Genomic DNA, 21,558 nt, shown 5'->3' with positions numbered 1-21,558 from the left:
GCCCAGCCTCACAAGTTTTTCTTAACACTTACAATAAAACCCCACATTTAAAAGTCCCAGACCCAAATGATCCATCCCCCACCTCCCTCTATTGCTTCACGCGCTACCACTCTCCTCCTGGCAGCCACACTGGACTTTTTGCTGTCCCTTAGATGTCCCAGGCAGGCTCCTGCCTCGGGGTCTTTTGTGCCTCTCCCACAAATAATCCACATGCCTCTCTTTCATTTCACTCTGGTCTCTGTTCAAATATCACTTTACGCAGAGTCCTTCCTTCCCTCTCCACCACTTTCTAGGCTCTTACTCTGCTTTATTTTTCTTCGCAGCCCTTAGTACCACTTGACATATCTGTGTGTTTCTTTGGTTTGAATGCCCCCACTAGAAAGTAAGCTTCGTAAGAGCATAGACATTTGTTGACCTGCACTTACCATAGTGTCTGGTATGTAGCAGGCACAAAGTAAACACTGAACGAATAAAAGGGTCATTCAGCTAATAGATGCCCGAGCTAGAACTTAAACCCTAGTGTTCTCTTGTCTCTCTCTCTCTCCCCCTCTCCCTCTTTCTTCCCACTCTGTCACCCTCCCTCTCTCCCTCTCTTTCATTCATCAACAGTCCTCCACCTTTGTGGAAGAGGATATAGAAGTATCTGGACTATTCAATTAAAGATTCAGTAGATTAATGGATTTTTCAACACTTCTTTGACCTCATAAGCATCTGCTTCTGTTATTTTACTTCTTTATTGCTGACCCCTAGACTGTCAAACAATTGGCACTCCCCCCTCCCCTGCAGGAAAAAGGCTATATGCATTAAGTAATAGCCTTTTGTGTGTTTATAGGAAGGTAAGACTATCTCTTATTTTAGCCTGCCATTCAAAATACATTATACCAAAAGGAAAAATGAGATTAAATTTCACTATATGACATAACTTAGTTAATTTGAAATTCAGTAGAACAGAAAATATATATACTTTGAATCAAACAGAATTTGAATTTTATACTGTGCTGATTATAAGACAGGAAAAAGCTGATTACTTTGAATTAGGCCTGTTTTAACTGATATTAATGAGTTTTAAAATATCTTTATTTCCTAATTTAGCAAAGTTATTTTATACTTTTTTATTAAAAGAAATGATGACCTTTTATGCAGTACAGAGTATGAGAAGCTTGAAAGTAGTTTTTAATAATTGCATTGACATAAAGCATCTAGTTATAGAAACATCTCTTAATTATTCCATATCCATGAATAATGCATACTACATTGGAATTATTTTTAATCAAATCAAGGATCTGTATAAAGCAAAGGAATAGAATTCTAAATGGCACTCTGCCATCCTTGTTCTTTGATGGACATTAGCAAGTGGGAAAAGGCTTCATTCACTTGGTTACACTTTGAAATAAGTGGCCAATCATTATTAATTCATTTTGCACTCATTGTAATGGCATAAATCATCATAAATTCATTTGGTTTAAAGTGCATATAATATGTTCTCCCACAGGAATTTCCTTGTAATTGAGCTATTAATTAAAGTATTTTTTTAATATGACCTCTTTTCCCTTCTCTATTCAGAACGAAGAATCAGTAGTGGCTGTTTCCTCATTCATGATTTTCTTTTAAGTATGAGTAATGAGATTGTCTTAACTAGGCCAGTTAACTGACCTAGGAATGGCCAAGGCCCAAGAAAGTGGTTATGTATATTTCCTACCAGCAATACAACAGTAATAGTCATGATTGATCTCTCAGGGCTCTTTAAAAACTTCTCTGAAATACTATGGTTTTGTAATAATTCCAATAAGAAAATTTTATTCTCCCCGATAAACATGGTTTGGCTCTGGCATCTGTTTTAATTTCTAATCCAAAACATTCCTCTGTCTGGGCTGGTTTCAGACAGCATTGGTTGCCATGAAATCCAAGTTCCCTTGCCACTAGCAAGGAGGTGTTCCTTAATTGAAGAGTTCTTCAATTCCCTTCCTGTAGTTTGCTCCATCCTTCCACATGTCCCTCCTTCAGCCTGGACAGTCGTCAGTGCCTGTTGCCCTCTTCTATCAGGTGTACTGGTTGCAAAAGGGCTTAAAACAGCTGGTTCTAGAATCTGCCTTTGGGATAACCACAGGATTCCTGTGGGGTCTTCAAGCTTAAGGGAAGCCTTGGCAAGGAAACTCAGATAAAATTTTAAAAAATAATAATAAATAAAAGGCTGGAAAAGTCACTGATTTGACAACTTTTAAGTGATTCTTATTATGTGTCATTTCTGCACAAATAGAAACTGGATAAAAAATACTGCATGAGTCATGTCTCAGTAGAATATGTGGTTATAAGAAAATAAAGGTGTGAGACAACTCTGATGTTCTGTTGGTGTATATCACTGGCAGTTGCCTGTGTGTGTGTGTGTGTGTGTGTGTGTGTGTGTGTTTTAAGTGAAAAAAAGAAGTCTATGTTCAGTGCATCTATTGTGTCTGATAGAGAGCTAAAGGTACTACTCTCAGCTCCAGTCCCTACCCTTGTGCTAGAAATGCAAGAAGGGGGGAAAAGTGAAATAGCAATATGAAAGTGTTGTTTATTATCAGACAAATGATGCTGAAAATAATATGTGATGCTTATAGAAATATATAACTATAGTTCTTTATAGTTAATAAAGTGTTTTCATATAACAGGCGTTCAATAAATGTAGGGTACATTAATAAATTGAGTCTGTGCTATGTGATAAGGATAAATAAATGCTCCAGAAAACAAATTCAACAAATTCATTAAGTAATAACATTAGAGCACAAATGTGTGTGTGCGCGCGTGTGTGTGCCCGTGTTGTGGCTTGTATCTTAATCTTTTAAAAGGGCTAGCCATCATAAACAGTCAGATAATTTAAACATTGGCATTTTTTATTGGTCAGTTTGTGATTAGACAACATTCATCTTGCTAAAGCAACAAGTTAGCCATAGTATAATATTGTCAGCTTCTTAACCACAGCTTACGTAGCCTTTATTTTGCTATCTTTGTCTCAATCCTTTTCTCATTTAGCAAAGTCTAGGTATTTTCTTGCATCTTTGCTCTTTTTAGCACTTTTAAAAAGCAGATCAAAGTTGGGACTCTTAAAAAAATAAAAAGCTTGAGACAAAATAGCACTACAATATGAGCTATTACTATTACTCTTAACTGCATGAAAACAGAATTAGTTTCTCAGCAGCTAGAGGGTAAGTTAATTGTGCTTTAGCCAATGCTGGATTATAGTGCTGTCTGCTTTTTAAAGGATTTTGTTTTGTTTTGATTTGTTTTCCAGTGTTCTGTCTGTATTTTGGTAGTTCATTTGTACATTTAGCTAAACATAACATGGGTGCCAGTAGTGAGGTTCTACACACTAAATTCTCACTATAAAAATGCCACAGGATATGTACTACTCACTAAGAGGTAAGAAAGACCAGTAATTTGATAACTTAACTTTGAATATGGCCCCAGATTGGCATGAATAATGGCGAATTCCACCCCCTAACTAGTTGAATTAGGAGTCTCCTGGCATTCTCAGACAAGAGCCAGTGACCAGTTACTATTAATAGTTGTAAGACTTAGAGTGAGAGAAGGTTTGAATTCCCCAGGACAGTAAATTTATTTCAAATGACAGTGATTTCCAATCTTTTGGATATTATAGGCCAGTAAAATTTTCAAAATTAAAATTTGAGGACATTTAGTAAGTAGTATTTCAAATTTTTTATTTTGTTTAATACAAACATTAGTGAATATCACTCTGCATTATTTTTTTAAAAAACTTTTATTCACCAAAATGTAGTATGAGCATAACCTTACCAAAAAAGTAGCAAGTCTATAACCTCAGAATAAGCACTCCTTTAAATTGAACAAACTTAGCTTTGTGAAAAAGACTTACTATATTGCTTGTATTTTTCCTGTTTTACCAGGGAACCATGGAAACTTTGGCATGGGCCAGCACAAGTTTGTAGCAGAATCTTGGATATTTCTTATCTGTGCATAGTTTTGTTGACTCTGCTGGGCACTTACAGTGTAAAAGTAATTGTCCATATTTGCCAATTAATAATTTTGTATTAAATGTTTACTGAATGTAAAGCATTGTGCCAAGTCTTTTGCCAAACATAAAAGCATTTTTTTAAAAATTTCATATGGCTCAGGGAACTTACCTGCTTAGCAGATATGAAAAAAAATAAATAAATAAAATTGGCTTTAGACAATAGAATGAATGCCAAAAGATAGTGTATCATTGTTTATTAAATGAATGGACAGTAATTGCCATTTTAAAAGGAGGGACTTCATTCTAACATAAGCAGGGAAGATGTGGCAGAAATTGCTAGCCACATACCATTTTCCCCTTCTGTATGAATAAAACCTCAGTTTTGTTGAAAATCGCCATCTGCCCAGCTAACAGACTACATTTCTCATTTTTCCTTGAAACTAGGGGAATTATTATGTATATAATTATATAAATATATTAACACACACACACATACACACCTATAAATTCAGATATATTCTGGCCAGTGAAGTGTAATCATACTTTAAAAGGGAGCATGACTTCATTGGCACATGTCCTTTTGCCTCTATGCCAAAGCCTATTTCCTCTTTCTGCCTGGAAAGTGGGTGCTGTGTTGGGTATGTAATTAACCATTTTGTGGCCATGGCGCGAGTAATTCAGAGTCAAGACAATTACAAGGACCTTGGTATGGTTATCTTTAGCTGTTACACCAGTGACAGCAACTTTTCATTGAGTGAGAAAAGATGAATCACATAATTTATTTGATCTTCTGTTTTTGGAGATGCTGATAACTGCAGCTGAACTTAATTCAGAGGAAGGAGGAGATGGACTTGAGCTAGGTCATAGAAGAGGTAGTTCTGAATCTGTAGTTGGGTAGAGTGTTGTGAATACAACATGGTTGCAGAGATGCAAGTTGTGTTCAAAGATGTGTACTGGTCATTACACGTGGTCTGGGCCACAGAGTCCTGGACTCCTTTCCCAGAGCTGCAGCTTAACCACTTGCCTTCTGTGGTTCTCAGTTGTCTCATCCCAAACATAGAAATGTACCAGATTTTTCTAAAATCCTTTTCAGTTCAGAAATTGTGTGCTTCTAATTAATCCCATTTGGCTGATGATGAGAAGATCAGAATTAAAAAGGCACTAGGTCTTGCCCTTTTCTAATCACAAGAGAGCTCAAGTATTGATCTTTCTAAAATGAAATCTGATCAAATCTCTCCTTTGAGCTGCCCTTCAGCCCCCCACCCATACACAAAAGTTTCAGCCATGTCGAACTACATATAATCCCTTGATCTTGCCCTGTTCTCTTATTTCCTGGTTTTTACATGTGCTTTTCCCTTTGCCTGGAATGTTTTCTTTCTATTCTCCTTCCCTTTGATTAGCTAGTTCATACTTATTTTTTAAGTTTTGGCATAAAGGTCACCTTCCCCTGGAAGCCTTCTTTTAACCCCCAAGATGGAGTTAAGTGCCTGTGTCAGGTTCTGTCTTGATAGCTTGTGCTTATAAAAATTGTAACACCATTCGTAATATATTCAAATTACCTGTTTTGCTCACCTGTTTCCTGAATTAGAATGAATTTCCTTAAGGAAAGGAACTAACTTTTATTCCTTTTTTGTTTCTCCAGCCTTAGTATAGTATGGCAATACTCAATAAATAGTTATTTTGTGAATTTTTAGATAGATGAATTGGGACCAAATTATGGAAAGCCTTGAATGAGTATCAGGCCACTTGAACTTCTTATTCTTTATACTGCCCTGGGGAGAGGCTTTTATGAAGGGATCACTCATGATGGTAGATGACAGCATCATTCTCTACCTTGCTTACTCAATGAGGCACTATGGAATCATGGTGTATTTTACATAAAATAAGTAAATATATATTTTTGTACAAAATTATATTCCATCATATACAGGTTAAAATATACAACTTGTACTGGGTACCAAAGGTTTAAGACAACTTATGGGAGATAAACTTAAAATTCATAAAATTCTGTCAGACTTTTTCTATCAGTAAGGAAAAAACTATCATTATCTTAATTTTAGCTTCTGATTCTGTTTGATTCATCTTGCAGAGCACCTATGTTATATGGAATTATAAGTTAGAAAAACCTTAAATTAGAGAATACAATACAAGTTAAGAAAGGAATAAATTTAGCTATACCTTTGTATTATCCTACAACCATTTTGAAAGGTTTATTTCCTAGTATCAGCAGGAAGAATAAATGGTTAGGAAGTTTGAAGTCTTAGGCATCCTAGATTGTTCCTTCAGAACATCAGTGTTATTGCTGGCCGCAATAAAGTCATGAGCTTTCTGATAATTGACAAGGCTGCTGGAAATCAGAAGATTTATCTTGAAAGTCCTTTTTAACTTGTGTTATTTACATATTTTGTTTGGAATAAGTGGTCTGAGACAGACGTGGAATTTTAACATTTGCATGTCTTTGCAAGTCAAAAACAACTCATTGGGGAAAAAAATCATACTCTTACTAGTAGATTTAAAATATGTGTGAAATGGACCATTTTTCTCTCTCCTTTTGATACCCTACATATGGCCTGCCAGAGCTGTAAAAACTGCTCTGTCACAACTGTGGAGATATTTGCTTTATGTTACACGGAAACTATAATTTGAACTAAAGGCAAGACAGTATAGGGGAATTTTACTTATGAGATCATTGACTGAAATAGAAAATGATTTAAGAGAAGGGGTGGCGGTGCTCTAGGGACCCTGTATCTCCTGCTGAGCCACGCAGCCTCACTGCCAGGCATGGGCAACACTTGGCAGAGGAGTAGCAAGCGCCCTGGTGGGCCATTGTAGGGCCACGAATCTTCTGGAAAACCCTTACTGATTCTCCCTTTTCTGTCATTTCATTGGAGGGCAAGTGATCACATCCTCTATGCTGTCCTTCCTACTTTGTCAGAACAGTGACGGAAAATATCAAGAAGTCAGCCACTTATTGTTTATTTTCACTCTCAGGAAAACATGACCACAGTGCTTAGGAAGCTGCCTCTAGAGTTACCATCACATGGGCCCTTGGAAACCAGCAACATCCCTAGTATTGTCCGAATGCTCCTACCTGTAATGAATACAGAAATGCTAGAGCGCAGTTAAGGGAAATGGAGATTGAAATGCTATGAAACATTGTACTTAGGAAACTCTACTTCCCCTTTGCAATATTCCTTACCAAGCATACACCTCCAGAGAGTCTTACTGCTTAGATTGGAAGCCATCACCGCTGGTGTTTCAGGATGTCTGCAGAGAACAGCAGGTGGAGTTTCTCTGTACCTCTTACAACTTCTTGGAAGTAAAAAACAGGATAGTGGCAGATTTTCTAGACCTTTTGAAATATTCTGACAAACTGGAGAAGAGAGCTGAGTTAGAAATGTACATACGGTAAAGGCAGATCTATTTTTCACTTTAGGTAAATAATATGTGCAGAGGACTGGCTTGGTGGTTTGGAAGATGCAAAATTATATAAAGCACAGTTGCTCCCCTCAAGGAACTGACAGACTTGCTGAGGAAAATGAAATGGAAATGCACAGAAATGTTCATATTTTAAAATATGTGATAAGGAACACATAAGTGCTGACAGAAAATATAAAACCCTGGATCACTTTTTTTTCAAAGGAGTTTATTTTTCCAATCTAAAAGCAAAACATGAAGCTTTGCATATTATATTTGCATGGTTAAATATGAAAGTAAAACTTATAAATATATATATAGTTTAAATTTGGGGTTGCTTCTCAAGACTTTATGTACATGTACCTTTTTTGTTCAGTGCAGGAGTTGTTAACCCAAAGCTATGGCCTCTTTGAAATTTTTCTGCAGAATTTGGTGGGTATGTAGTTTTCTAAGGAAAGGACATAAGGCTTTCAACAGGTTCTTAAAGGGTTCTATGAGAAGAAATTTAAAAGCACCAATTTATAGAACATCTTCACAGACTCTTGTCTTGGCTTCACAAGACCCTTCACTTCTCTTCCATTTCAATCCATTTAATAATCACCTATAACACGAAAATGATTACATGCTTTTATTGATTGGATTTATTACATTAAAGTTTATATGCTATGTTCTTAAACTGGAAAACAAATAAGTTTGACCTGTTAAACTAGATTCATTTATGAGAGAGCGCTGCACTATTATTATATAAAATGGTATATTATACCATTTTACAAAAAAGGAAACTAAGGTTCACTGAGTACCTGCCACCTAATAAGTTATGAAACTCTGGTTAATTCCCTGTCTTAAGTCTGAAGCTTGTGCTCCCCTTTAACCCGTATGCCATATTGTTCTATGATTTATAAACTATTTTTTCTTGTCCCCTAAACAAAAAAGGCCATCTTTTTTCTTGTCCCCTAAACAAAAAAGGCCATCTCTTAAACTACAATGTATTTTTTAAGTGTCAAAATGCCTTTTATAGTAGATGGGATTTTACAACTTAGTAGCCATTAGGCTGAAGTATACAAACTATTAGCATCATCTTCAATATAAAGGAATAAATGTTAATTAAACAATTTCATCATACTTAGCAATAATAATGAGCTATTATTCAATTTGTTTAACAAACTTGTGTGAAGAACTTACTGCATACTTGATATCATGCTATATCAGTATATACCCCATAATATGGATGAAAATGGATTCTTTGGGTAGGAGGCTTTTCCAGACTACATGTTTACTTTCTCCATCCTTCATCCCAACATGACCTGTAACAAAAGGTGTTAGTGATGGGAAGTATTTTACATATGAACTGTGTTAGATGCAGAAGAAAAGTTAAGAAATACAATATTACATTATTTTAAACCATCTCGATTTTGCAAAATGCTGAGTAGGGAGAAATACGGTTTGGAATTTAGGACCACCAATATGTTTTGAAGTTACATATACTTATTTATATATACTTATTAATATGTAATTAAAACACTTTATGGTATAAAATGTTATAGTCTAACTCTTCTCTTTAAAGAATATGGCTGAGCAAACTATGAACTCAAGATCTTTTATAGTCGAGGTTCAAAACCTTTTTCAGTTAAAAAAAAATCAAAAATGGTTTATATTTTGAAAGTATGCTTCAATGAAAACATCACAAAGGTAAAATTACTTTATCGCTCTGCGTTTTATGTTTTAATTTTAGGCAAGGCCCTGACATTTCTTCTGCTACAGCCGCCAAGCCCCAAACTTCCTCCACACAGTACAATCCGAAGAACAGCCATTGATTTGATTGGACGAGGGTTCACAGTTTGGGAGCCTTACATGGATGTGTCTGCCGTCCTGATGGGGCTTCTCGAACTTTGTGCTGATGCTGAGAAACAACTTGCCAAGTATGTGCTGGATTTCAGTTCATTTAATTTGTTGTTTTTTGCTTTGGGTTTTTTTTTTTTTTTCCCTTGTGATGTCATCATTTACTCTTTTTACTTTGTGTATTTCTAGTAGACAAACATCTCAATATATGAAATTTTGGATGCGAACAATGAAAAGGAAGCATGTTTCTGTAATTTTAACACAATTGAGATTTAGCACTGAGCCAATGAATAATCTGTGACATGGATTTCAAATTGTGTTTATTGTACCTTGAGATATTACTAGCCGATAATATAGTAGTACAATCATGTTGTTTATAAGGAAAGTGATATATATACTTGATACTTGATCAAAAGTGATTTACTGGTAGAATATATGGCCAAATTGAGGAATTACTCAGCTGCAGTCATATTAATTTTTAGATCAACTTTATTGAGATTTCATTTGCACATAGTAAAAGACCAGCCATAAGGTGGTTGCAGTGATCCGGGGAAGCAATGATGAGAGAGTAATGCAAGGGAAAGATGAACTGAGGGAGTTGCTAAAGTGCAGTAAGTGGGAAATTCACGTGGTAACCAACTGGCTAGGATTGTTGGGCTGGTGGTGGTGGTAGAGACAAGCATTGGCTTGAGAACTCAGCCTCCTTGTTCCTGGAAGAGTTCTGGGTTTTTTTTTTTCTTTCTTTTTTGGTGTGTAGTACACATGAGTTTTATCATTGTAACCATCTTAAAGTATACAAATCTGTGGTACTAAGGACATTCACAATGTTGTACAACCATCACCACTATCTAGTTCCACTTACTGGTCATCCTGACTAGAAACCTCATATCCATTAAGTAATCCCTTCCTATTCCCCCTCCCACCAGCCCCTGGCAGCCACTAATCTGCTTTGTGTCTCTATAAATTTGTCTATTCTGGATATTTCATAGAAGTGGAATCATACAATACATGTTTTGTGTGTGTGTGTGTGTGTGTGTGTGACTGGCTTTTTTCACTAGCATAATGTTTGCAAGGTTCATCCATGTTGTAGTATATATCAGTGCTTCATTTCTTAGCTGAAGAATATTCCATTCCATGGTTATATCACATATTGTTAATCCATTTATCTGTTGAAGAACATTTGAGTTGTTTCTACCTTTCGGCTATTGTGAATAGAGCTGCAATGAACATTCATGTATAAGTATTTGTTTGAACACCGTTTACATTTCTTCAAGTAGATATCTAAGAGTGGAATTACTAGGCCAGGTACTAATTCCATATTTGACTTATTGAGGAGCCCCAAACTGTCTTCTACTCTGGCTGTACCGTCATACATTCCCACCAGCTGTGTGCAAGAATTCCATTTTCTTACATCCTCGCCACCACTTGTTTTTTTTTTCTTTCTTTCTTTGTTTTGCTATAGTCATCCTAGTGGGTGTGTGAAATGGTAGGAATTCATGAACTGCCCCGTGATGCCTCCCTTAATGAGAATGTTACCACCACTTTGATTTTTCTCAATGAATGACACTTCATTTTTGTCATTGTTAACCTTTTAAAAAACTGGAGTTCTTTACCCGTTTTTCCATGGTTGCGTTTCCCATACCCCACAGTTCCCTTAGGTTCCAGCGTGCTTTGGGCCCCCATAGTCTTTCTGCTGATTGCTGTGTGTCCAGAAGTGGAGACCAGAGAAGCCACTGAAGGCTAGAATGGAATGCTGTGGCTTTGTCTACAGATTGGGCATTCCCAGCCCAAACTCCCAAGATTGATTGGTAGGGGGCAGGTATTCATTTCAAATGTAGGCGGCTGCCCTCCCCTGTACCTCCTGTCATACCACCATAGTCCTAAACCTCATCTCTGTGTCTCCCTAGCTGTATGCCCTCCAGCAAATTACTTTACCTCTCTGCATCTACAAGTTGGGGCTGATTAAAATGCCTGTCTCACAAGGTTAACGTTAGATGAGTTTATATTTGAAAAGTGCTTACCTTAGAAGAATGGTTAGCACACATTAAGACATTAAATGGCTGTCACCTGTGTGGTGGTAGTACTGGTGGTGATGACATTTTTATGGTTCTTGTGTTCAGCAGGTCAAGAGCTGCCTATTTTCTAGAATGAGCAGTTTGGCACAGTGGTAGCCAGCATAGTTTCTGCATACAGGAGGCCTGAAGGTGCTTGATTGAATTGAAGGGTTCGAAGGGAATGTGAGCCCATGAGTTTGCACCAGTAAAATGAGGCATCTGCCTTTTGTGCGAAGCCTTAGAACATATGTTCAACTTTGGCCCTCAGGTTGGCTGCAGCTGGCATGTACACCCTCCAAAGAGTCAACAGTGCTGGCTTCTGTTCCCATAGCTCTCCTGGTTTATTTTGAGAAACCTTCAACATTTTTTGATTGTCTAAAATTTTGCTTTGACCTAATTTTGTACTTATTTTCAAATCTGATCACATAATTTGATCAGTATGCACTCTGTTTTATTGCCTGGAAGGAGAAGCGATAGGTTTTTATTTTAAGTTTAGTGTTTAATATTTTGTTTTAAAAGAAATTTACGTTAAGCTTATATCAGCAAACTAAAGATACACTTATGCTTTATCTACGTGGTGTATGTCCACTGACACAAATACTGTAGTTTTCAGTAAGCAATTTAAATCTTGCTATTACATCCTTTTCTGTCATGAAGATTAGTATGACTTTCTGTACACAGCTCTGAATAAACGAGTGGATCAGCATGTAGCCTTGAGGAGTCCAATGTAATTTTCATCATGATAAATTGCATAATAAGCAAGAAAATGTTTGCTTATTAATCTATAACAAGATTTAGATTGAAAATGGCCTGTTACATCCATGACACACTTGGAGCAGGCTGCAGAGGACCAAGGTGGGGAGAGGTGGTGCAGCGATGTGTGCAGGGGGTTAAGTGTGCATCTTACCCTCGCGCGGCCCTGCTGGGCTGCCCCTTTTTGTGCCTGATTTACTGTGTACACAATAACGGTGCTCAGCTGCCTTGCTTCTGCCTGCGATGTTAAGCTCGCTTTATAAAGAAGCTTTTACATTAGGCTTGTGCTTTTTAAAATTTCAGTTCACATTTATTGAAAAAGGAAAAACATAGGCAGTGTTTCCTACTTTATTTCCATTCTTGTGAGTTTATGAGGACAGGGGTTTTGTGGAGGAGCAACTAGCTCAGACCCCCCTCCTACTTCTGGAGATCACACATCACGGCAGAATTCCTTTCTGCCTCTCTTCTGTGGAACGACAGCCCCTGTCAGAGCTGCTTTCTAACAGTTCTCCTGAAAACCATATATGCCTCAGGATTAATAGGTATTTCTCCAGAATTGGTTGCACCTTTATTTTAGAAATAATGACTTACAGTTTTACACCTTCACAATCAAAATATCAACAGTTGCTTTCCAGTGTTTTCAGATATTTTACCAAATTGTAAACCATATTTATTAAGCAAGTATTTATTGAGTAACCAGGTATTATCAGATATTATCTGTAGTGACTAAGTTGAACCAAACAAAGATCCTTTTGTTTGCAAGACACTTACAGTCTTATAGGAAAGATAAGATCTGCGGGAGGATAACCATGACACAAAGTAAGGAGGCGTGTAAAAGGTGTGGGCATTCAGGGTACAGTGAGATGAAGCACACTGGGTAACCAGAGGGAAGGAAGAGTTTAAGCTCAATCTTTCTTTTGAATGATTATGAAGAAGAAGCACAGGCTTGCAAAAGAATAGAGGTGGGACAGCACAGCATGCCCAAAAGATGTTGAGTAGTCCCTTAAAACATATGGTGGATGAAAGTAAATATTGGTTTTAACTAACTTGATTTATTAATTCCTTGCAGATTTTAAACTGGGATTATCCCATCTAAAACTCCAATTTGTTTCCCAGGTCTCTCTGAGGAATAGAATCAGGGACAGAAAAAGGATTGGTATACCTCTCACTTCATAACAATATTGTTTCGGTGCAGGGGATACAGAGGTGTGGGCTGCCGTCCTCCTATTGAATGCGTGCTATCTGTGAGTTTCTGTGCTACACATATCACTGATGTTCTCATCTAGTTACAGAGAAGCTCGAGAAGTAGGCTTTGGCATCCCCATTTTGCAGATGAGAAAAAATTAATACAAGAGAAATGCTGTCTCCTGTCCACAGTAACATTATAGTCAGTGAAAAAAATAGGATTGAAACTCAGATCTAGCTGACTCTAAAAGCCAGAGTTCCCAATACTATGACATTTTGCATTCAAAATGTTAAGACTCACAGAATTAAAACAACTTATTAAAAAGGGCATAAATGGATCAACTCAGAATTTTCAGTGTGCTTTCAGATTTTTAAAATATTTAATCATTTCATCAAGGATTGTATACCTTATAGAATTTAACAGCCTTATTTACATATCAGTATACTCCTTGAGTGCTTGTGCTATGCATTATGTGTTTATTCTTATTTATTCATAACACCTGACAAGTGATTTGCATGCAGTAAGTGTTTAATAAAGTCATGGAATTTTAGAGATGACAATCTGCAACAGCATCTGATCCATTGCTCTCAGTATGATATTATATTAAGTAAAAATAAACTTTAGAGAGATTAAACAACTTGTCTGAAGTCACATTAGTACTCTAGGAGCTAAGATTTTCAGGTTTTCTGATTCCTATTTTGTAGCTCTTATACCATATGATTATAAGGAAAGTTATCCACAGGTAAAATCTTATGTGAGAAAAATTTTAAATGAATGAGGATGGGCCGTTCATTCAGGATCAACTGTTGAATAGAAAATTGAGGGTGTACTTTATTGAAATCATAGATTGAGCCATCCCTGCTAATTGTAAGAGAAATAGAAATATATATGAAGTACTATCTTGGGGTAGATTTAAAAAAAACATTTTTTTTTTTTTTAAACAGAGTCTCAGTCTGTTGCCCGGGCTAGAGTGCCGTGGCATTAGCCTAGCTCATAGCAACCTCAAACTCCTGGGCTCAAGCAATCCTTCTGCCTCAGCCTCCCGAGTAGCTGGGACTACAGGCATGCGCCGCCATGCCCAGCTAATTTTTTCTATATATTTTTAGTTGGCCAATTAATTTCTTTCTATTTTTAATAAAGACAGAGTCTCGCTCTTGCTCAGGCTGGCTTCGAACTCCTGGATGTTGAGCGATCCTCCCGCCTCGGCCTCCCAGAGTGCTAGGATTACAGGCTTGAACCACCATACTTGGCCTAAAACAATTTTTTTTTAAGAAAAATATTAATAGAAACATATAAGATCATCTTTTTATAAATCCATAATTTTATTAGATCAGCATGGTCATGTACATACTGATTTATAAAATATTAGAAACAGTAGAAAATCCTACTTTATAAAGGATTAGAAACATTCTTGTGCTCTTAGAAGGCTAGACTTACATCCATCTTTGTTGTGGTCCATGATTGTGATTCTGTTTGCCTAGTTCATATTGCAGGGCCTGTACTCTGAAAGAGAGCAGTGCTGGCAGGGCCAGGCTGCCATCGCAGCTGAAGGACATTAGTGAGTTACAACAAGCCCACTGCTTTTCTGGGGGAGTCACAGCTTACCAAACATTAAAAGAGAAACATATCTCCCTGGAAACCACACATGCTTTGATAACATGCAGAGAAGCCATACATTAGATTCTTTTTGAACTATACAGAGTTGGAGGGGGGAAAAATTGATATTTTCACTCAAATCTCAACCATATTTCTTAAATTTGGGGGGTGGGGAGTGGAGAAAGAAACACAGCGTACAAACACTAAGATGATTTAGGATTCTATATTTAAGCTATTTTTCCTGTTCCCATGAAATTTAGTTTTAATAGAAAATTCATAATCTGAGGAAGCCTTATTAGTTTCCTGTTAGCACAGGTTTTTATTCATTGTAAATGTGTACAGCATATAGAAAATGGGTCTAAAAGATACATATTTGAAGGAGGAATTGCCACCTTTGAATTCAGGAAATTAATGCCACCTATGAGTTAAGAAATTAAGGTACAGTATGACAGAGAGGTATTGAAAATTCCTCGTTAAATTGAGGACAAATGTTAACACACTTGTTTAACCAGGAAGGGGGAGGATGGAAATCCCAGGTACTATACAATTAAGTGTGCATTTTCAAAATAATTTTAGTCTTCTTTGTTTTTGATAGAAATTGTTTTCAGTATCCCATTACTGTTGGCCAAGACTTGAGGCTATTCAATAAAAGTTTATTTTCCCCCCTGAATATTCCCTTACAGTATTCCTTAATTTGACAGATGGTGAAATCTGACAGTTTTAGATGGTGACACTTAACTGAAATATTCTTACCTGTAACTTTTAAAATGCTTTTACCACAGTGGAGGAAGCCTTAGAACAGGATTAATGAGCAATCACGTAAACAGTGAGCTCAGCCTAAGTGAACTATTTTTCTATTCATATTTTTTATTTATAATATCTGTCATCTCTAGTATTTCAGATTGGATGTGTATACTGAAATGCTGAGTAAGATAGAAAGTCTATGTCCTTTTTTTTTTTTTTTTTTAGAATAAAGACTGAAACCAAAGACCCAGCCTGTAAGCCTGTATAGCCAATGATCCACATAGCAGGCAGATAAGCAAGATCAGATGGAAAGAGTGAGTTCCATGTTTACATGCAGGTTCCAAAATAAGACAGACTCCCCTTTAATTTCAAGCCTCTGATAGTATGATCCTTCGTTATTCAGGTAGAATCCCGCATTAAAATATATCACACACAATGCACTCTTGACTTTAAAGATAAGTACATGTAGAATTAGACTTCGTCTGTTGGGACTACCAAATCAATTACTTTGACTTCATTGCCAGGTCAATGCAGTCCAATAACTGGCTTAAGTGATTTTTTTTCCTCCTACTGAATTTGCCAGCTAACTTCATTTAGTGCATAACTATTGAGCTACTACTATGTCCAACAGCTACACTAGGTACTTTGCCAGGGGGGTGCGGGAAACACGCACGATTAGAAGGTATGGTCCAAATATGCACAGAGTTCACAATATAAATCTAATTCATAAGGCCTAGCAGAATGTAACTCACTATTAGGAGTCCAGAATTAATGGGTTTGTTGTCAATTGTTTTTGTTTCAATAGAAGGTAGCTGAGTGCTATAGCAATTACAGAATACAATGTGGAAAAGACAAGAATTGAATAGAGTGGAGGGAGGAGAGTGTGCCAGTGGACAAAGGGGTAGAGGAGAAGCATTAGCAGCATACTGGAATGAAAAAAAGGAACGGAATTTTAGGGCCCAACTTTGAAATTGGCTCCTGGCCTTAAGAGCATTGATGTTAAAAAAAGACAGAGTTGAAAATGAGTGGAACTAGATTATGGAGGGCCAATCTCAAGTCAGGGAGTTTAAGATTTTTTTCTTGGAAGTGGTAGGACGCCACTGGAGGATTTTACGCAGGGTAACCATGAAGTAAAGTCAATGCTTTTGAAAGACTGCTCTGATGGTGATGCGTTGAGTAGACTAGAGGAGAGACACAGGTTTCTCCTCTTCCTCTGTGCGTTGCCCACCTTTCAGCTCTCACACTCACGATCCTTTCACTTTTGCTCTGTGGATGCCTTCCAGGTCACTGCAGAGCCCTGACCTCGGATCAGCAGAACCACCCTCCTTCCCAGACTGCCACACACCAAAGAAGGGAATCACTTGAATGCACACATTGATACCTCTACAAATTGTCTGGTTTTCCAGCTTCCCCTGAGTTCAGTGGGCAGTACATTTACATGTCTTTGGTTCACTTCCTTCCCCTATTGCCCCACAGCTTCTCTTCCAGACTCACCACCCAGCACCAAACTTTACCACTTGTCTTACGGTACAAAGTTTAATTGCTGCAATGAGGGAAGGGTGATGTGTGGCTAGGGCTTTAACTTGCAGCCGGTGACCTGCTGGTAGTTGATCTCATTGCCTGGCTTCCAACCAAGACCTTGGGTTCTATGTCTAGTTCTTTCTGTTCTGTATCTTGCCTTCCAGAGGCAGGATGGGCTTGCCCAGGAGATAGACATTCCTTTTCGCTAGCCGGCTGCTTGTCAGGAATGTTGCCTGGGAAAGCTTTTCCAGCTCCAGCGTTCTGTGATTTTATTGATCAAACCAAATTTGATTTAGGTTTGTTCAGAATTATTCATTACCATTTTGGTTTGGTTCAGCCTTTTAATATCATCAACCGCTGTTCATCCACATTGATGAAAGAAAGGCAACATCACAGGGTATCTCAAAAGTTTAATTAGCTTTTGAATGTTCTAAAACTTGATTTAAATACGGGTTTATAATCTAAGTTTTACAATAATTATCAAGCAGTCCAACCCCAGCGCTATTCAGATAGTAAACATTTCATTTGCCGAATTTGCAATAGCAAATTTTAATCCAGAAAGAAACTGCCTGCTCTGCCTTCCTGCTGAACACGTTTCCAGGCCCTAATGGAACCCAAGGGCACCAGGCTCTTCCGTGGGGGGTGCCCTGCCCACCAATGCCTGTTGTCTGTGTGATGTTCCATGTGTGTTCTTTCAGCTCACATCTTTCTTTTTCGTGGTAAACATCAAAGAAAAATTCCCCACATTCCTCTCCTCTGAGTTCCTGCATTGTATCTATACTCAACATGGAAAAAAGAAGAGAGACAGTTATATTATCAGTCAAAAGATTTAAGCAGTGTAATAGTCATAAAGAAATTATAAGCAGCCTTTTCTGTAATCAGTTTATCTCCTTTAACAATAATAAAAATGCCTATGAAATCTTTACACATGAAGCACATAGACTTTTTTAATTGGAGTGAGATAAATCTTAATGTATCTTCATATGCATATTTAAATATAAAAAATATATAACTAAAGAAACTATAATTGAATCCCATATTAAGTAACAGAATACTTGTATACTATAGTTAATGGGCAGATCACATGCCACATTTTAATTAAAAGTCTTACTATTTTTCACAGTGGTTTATATATAATATAAAGGAAGCTTAGAAACAAGAATATTTATCATTTTATGTAGCAGAGGTTAGGAATGAATATAGCATTATTATCCTATTAGGCCCCTTGGAGTCTCACAGTTTGGAAAGATTTATTTCATTGTGTATATAGTCTTACAAATAGCCTGGACAATGTCATGCTGTCTCTTCTTTATAAAAAGAGAATTAGTATCAGTTATATAGTTTTTGCATCAATACTAAATAACCGTTGGCAGAGCATGCTGATTAGTAGATTGGTTCCAAAAGTCTTCAGTGCAGGGTAAACTAGCAATACTGAGGATATTTCAGGCTAAAAGTAATATGCAAACTTAAAATAATTTTTTAATTTTCAGTACTTTTGATAATTTTTTAGACAGTAATGAATTTTGCTTCCTTTTAGATATATAGCCTTAAATACAGTCTTTCAGTGTGGCCTTGTAAACAATTAACTTTTTTAAGGAAAAATTCGAAAATACCCAACATGATACTCATTCTTGCTTTTTTTTCTGAGCTTTGTGATATGTATTCAATACTAGTTCTTGATAATTTGTTAACAAGGCGTTTTTAACACTCTGGACAGATGCACATACTGTTTTCAATCTTCACGGTTAATTATTCGATTTTGTATTTGATGCCAGAACACCCTGACTCCTAATCACTGCTCATTGTTGCAAGTCCATTATATTCTAACTGTGTGAGTGCTCCCATTGACCTTGAACTGACATTATAAGCTGTGTCTAATCTTTTCAGTCTATATTTCTAATGCTTCTTTTCTTTTTTTTTTTTTTTCCTTTTTTCTGATCCCTGTTTAGCATCACAATGGGGCTGCCTCTGAGCCCGGCAGCCGACTCCGCCCGCTCGGCGAGGCATGCCCTCTCGCTCATTGCCACTGCCAGACCACCCGCCTTCATCACCACCATAGCCAAAGAGGTGAGCCAGACTTCTCAGTGAATTTTTTGATACTGTTAGCTGTGGGTCTGTATCCACAAATTATCTTTCCCGTTTGTTCTAGAACCGTGCGAGCTACTAATTTAGTGCTGAAATGAATGCGTAAGTGTCTGTGTGCTTACACACTGAATTTCACCGTGGTGCATTCATTACTTGTGCTTCTGTATTCATTTCTGAGCTCAAAGTTAATTCACTTGTAAATATTTGACAGTAATTTTTCGCCCTGAAACCTAGAAGGCTTATGCAAATTCAAATGTGTTAAAAGGTGTTCACATTTTTCAAGAGTAAGTACCTACTTGTAATCAAAACTGAACTTCTTATTTAGCACTGACTCTCCAACTGTAAACAAAAAATGTAAGTCATAAACTTGCTAATTGTTTTTCCTATTACATGTCACAGATAAAGACTTGAATGCCAATTGATTCCTAGATTCTTAGTGTTCTAACTAATTGCCCACATCTAACTGAAAAACTAGTAAAGAACAATGAACCAATTATAGGATCTTTCCTATAGGTCTTAGTAGTGGAAGAAAAAGAAAAGGATGATAAGCTCCTAAATTTTTTTTTTAAAGATTTGTTCCATTTCAGCTTGAATAATGTGCAGATTCAGTGTCCGTAGGGTATGGGCCCTGTCTGAGCTGTTTTTCCTGTAGCTATGATGAATTTTTAAAATACTAAATAAATACCTCTGAGCCCACTCTGATAACCTGAAACCTATTGGGCCCATGTCTGCCCCACAGCCATCCTTAATAGGCATGCTGTAAATATTTGTGACCTGAAGGTAGCTAGAAGGAGAGGAAGGAAGGTCCTCTTGTAGCAGCTTGTATAGGATTATGTGAGGCAGTGGGGCTTTGAAGTCATATCTAAAATAAATTTATAGACTAAGGGTGTGTGTATTTCTAATAGTGCATAGTGTTATAAGAAGGTTCTATATTTAACATATATGTTCATATTTTTATATATTTTATAGGTATTATATATTTATATGTAATATGTATATATGTGTGTATATAAAATGAACAGTTTTATTAGCTATAGAAATTTTTACCAGTTTTTCCCAACAGTGGAATATGCACAAGTGGTAATATTAAATATACTGAATAAGCCATATATTAGTTTGTCAGTTCCTTATGTTAACTGTTTTCGAACTTAATTTGTGCCATTTACATATGAGTATTTTTTTTTTTTTTTTGAGACAGAGTCTCGCTTTGTTGCCCAGGCTAGAGTGAGTGCCCTGACATCAGCCTAGCTCACAGCAACCTCAAACTCGTGGGCTCAAGCAACCCTTCTGCCTCAGCCTCCCGAGTAGCTGGGACTACAGGCATGGGCCACCATTCCTGGCTAATTTTTTCTATATATATCAGTTGGCCAATTTATTTCTTTCTATTTATAGTAGAGACGGGCCTCTCTCTTGCTCAGGCTGGTTTCAAACTCCTGACCTGGAGCAATCCACCCGCCTCTGCCTCCCAGAGTGCTAGGATTACAGGCGTGAGCCACCGCGCCTGGCCTTACATATGAGTATCTTTTAATGAATTGTTAGAATATCCATGCTTTGGATTCATTCCATTCCAGCTTTTGGTTGGAAAGATAATTTTAAAATATTTTAATATGACACTCCACGTTTATTACCTTTTAAAAACAAGTTTTCAGCCGGGTGTGGTGGCACACACCTTTACTCCCAGCTACTCCAGAGGCTGGGACAGAAGGATCACCTGAGACCAGGAATCTGAGTCCAGCTTAGGCGACATAGCAAGACCCTGTCTCTAAATATTTAAACAAACAAACAAAAAACATGTTTTCCACTTCACCTTTTAGTCTCAGAGTGTTAGAGTAAAATACTAAAGTGTTTCTTCTTATTATTACTGTTCCCTACCCTATCCCCATGCCAACCACTCCACGACTATTCCAGGGCTAGTCCAGGGCCTATTAATGTCTTTTGTCTTCTGAGATGTAAAGATTACAATTGGATGGGAGAAATCACACTGAATTTATGTTATTTACCATGCTCATTATTTTAGGAGGCATGTTTATTTGTATTTCCCAACTTGATTACAAAGCACTTAGAAAATAATACTTGGGACACAATTAGTGCTGTATAAATATTATTTACAGTTGATCCTTGAACAATGAGTGGGATAGGGGCACCTACCCACATGCAGTTGAAAACCCGTGTGTGATGTTTGACTCCTCCAGAACTTAACTACAAATAGCCTAGTGCTGACTGGAAGCCCTACTGATAACATACACAGCTGATAACACATTATGTATATATGGATTATGTACTGTATAAACTAGAGAAAAGAAAATGTTAAGGAAATCATAAGGAAGAAAAAGATGTATTTACTGTTCAATAAGTGGAAATGAACCATCATAAAGATCTTTATCCTTGTCATCTTC

The 21,558-nt window shown here is 37.1% G+C and overlaps 1 protein-coding gene across 4 annotated transcripts in view; it reads left to right on the top strand.

Moving 5' to 3' along the window:
* Window positions 1-21,558, top strand: part of WDR7 (WD repeat domain 7) — a 315,698-nt gene that overhangs the window by 208,726 nt on the left and 85,414 nt on the right. For all 4 annotated transcript variants that reach the window (XM_012745467.3, XM_012745464.3, XM_012745468.3 and 1 more), the window contains 2 exons: window positions 9,117-9,303; window positions 19,027-19,144. In XM_012745467.3, coding sequence (XP_012600921.1) covers window positions 9,117-9,303; window positions 19,027-19,144 — 305 coding nt within the window. The remainder of the gene's footprint in view (window positions 1-9,116; window positions 9,304-19,026; window positions 19,145-21,558) is intronic.

This window comes from Microcebus murinus, chromosome 17, assembly GCF_040939455.1.
Source record: "Microcebus murinus isolate Inina chromosome 17, M.murinus_Inina_mat1.0, whole genome shotgun sequence".
Lineage (NCBI taxonomy): Eukaryota > Metazoa > Chordata > Mammalia > Primates > Cheirogaleidae > Microcebus > Microcebus murinus.
Note: the sequence above shows the minus strand (reverse complement) of the source record. Positions and strands in the feature narration are given on the sequence as shown.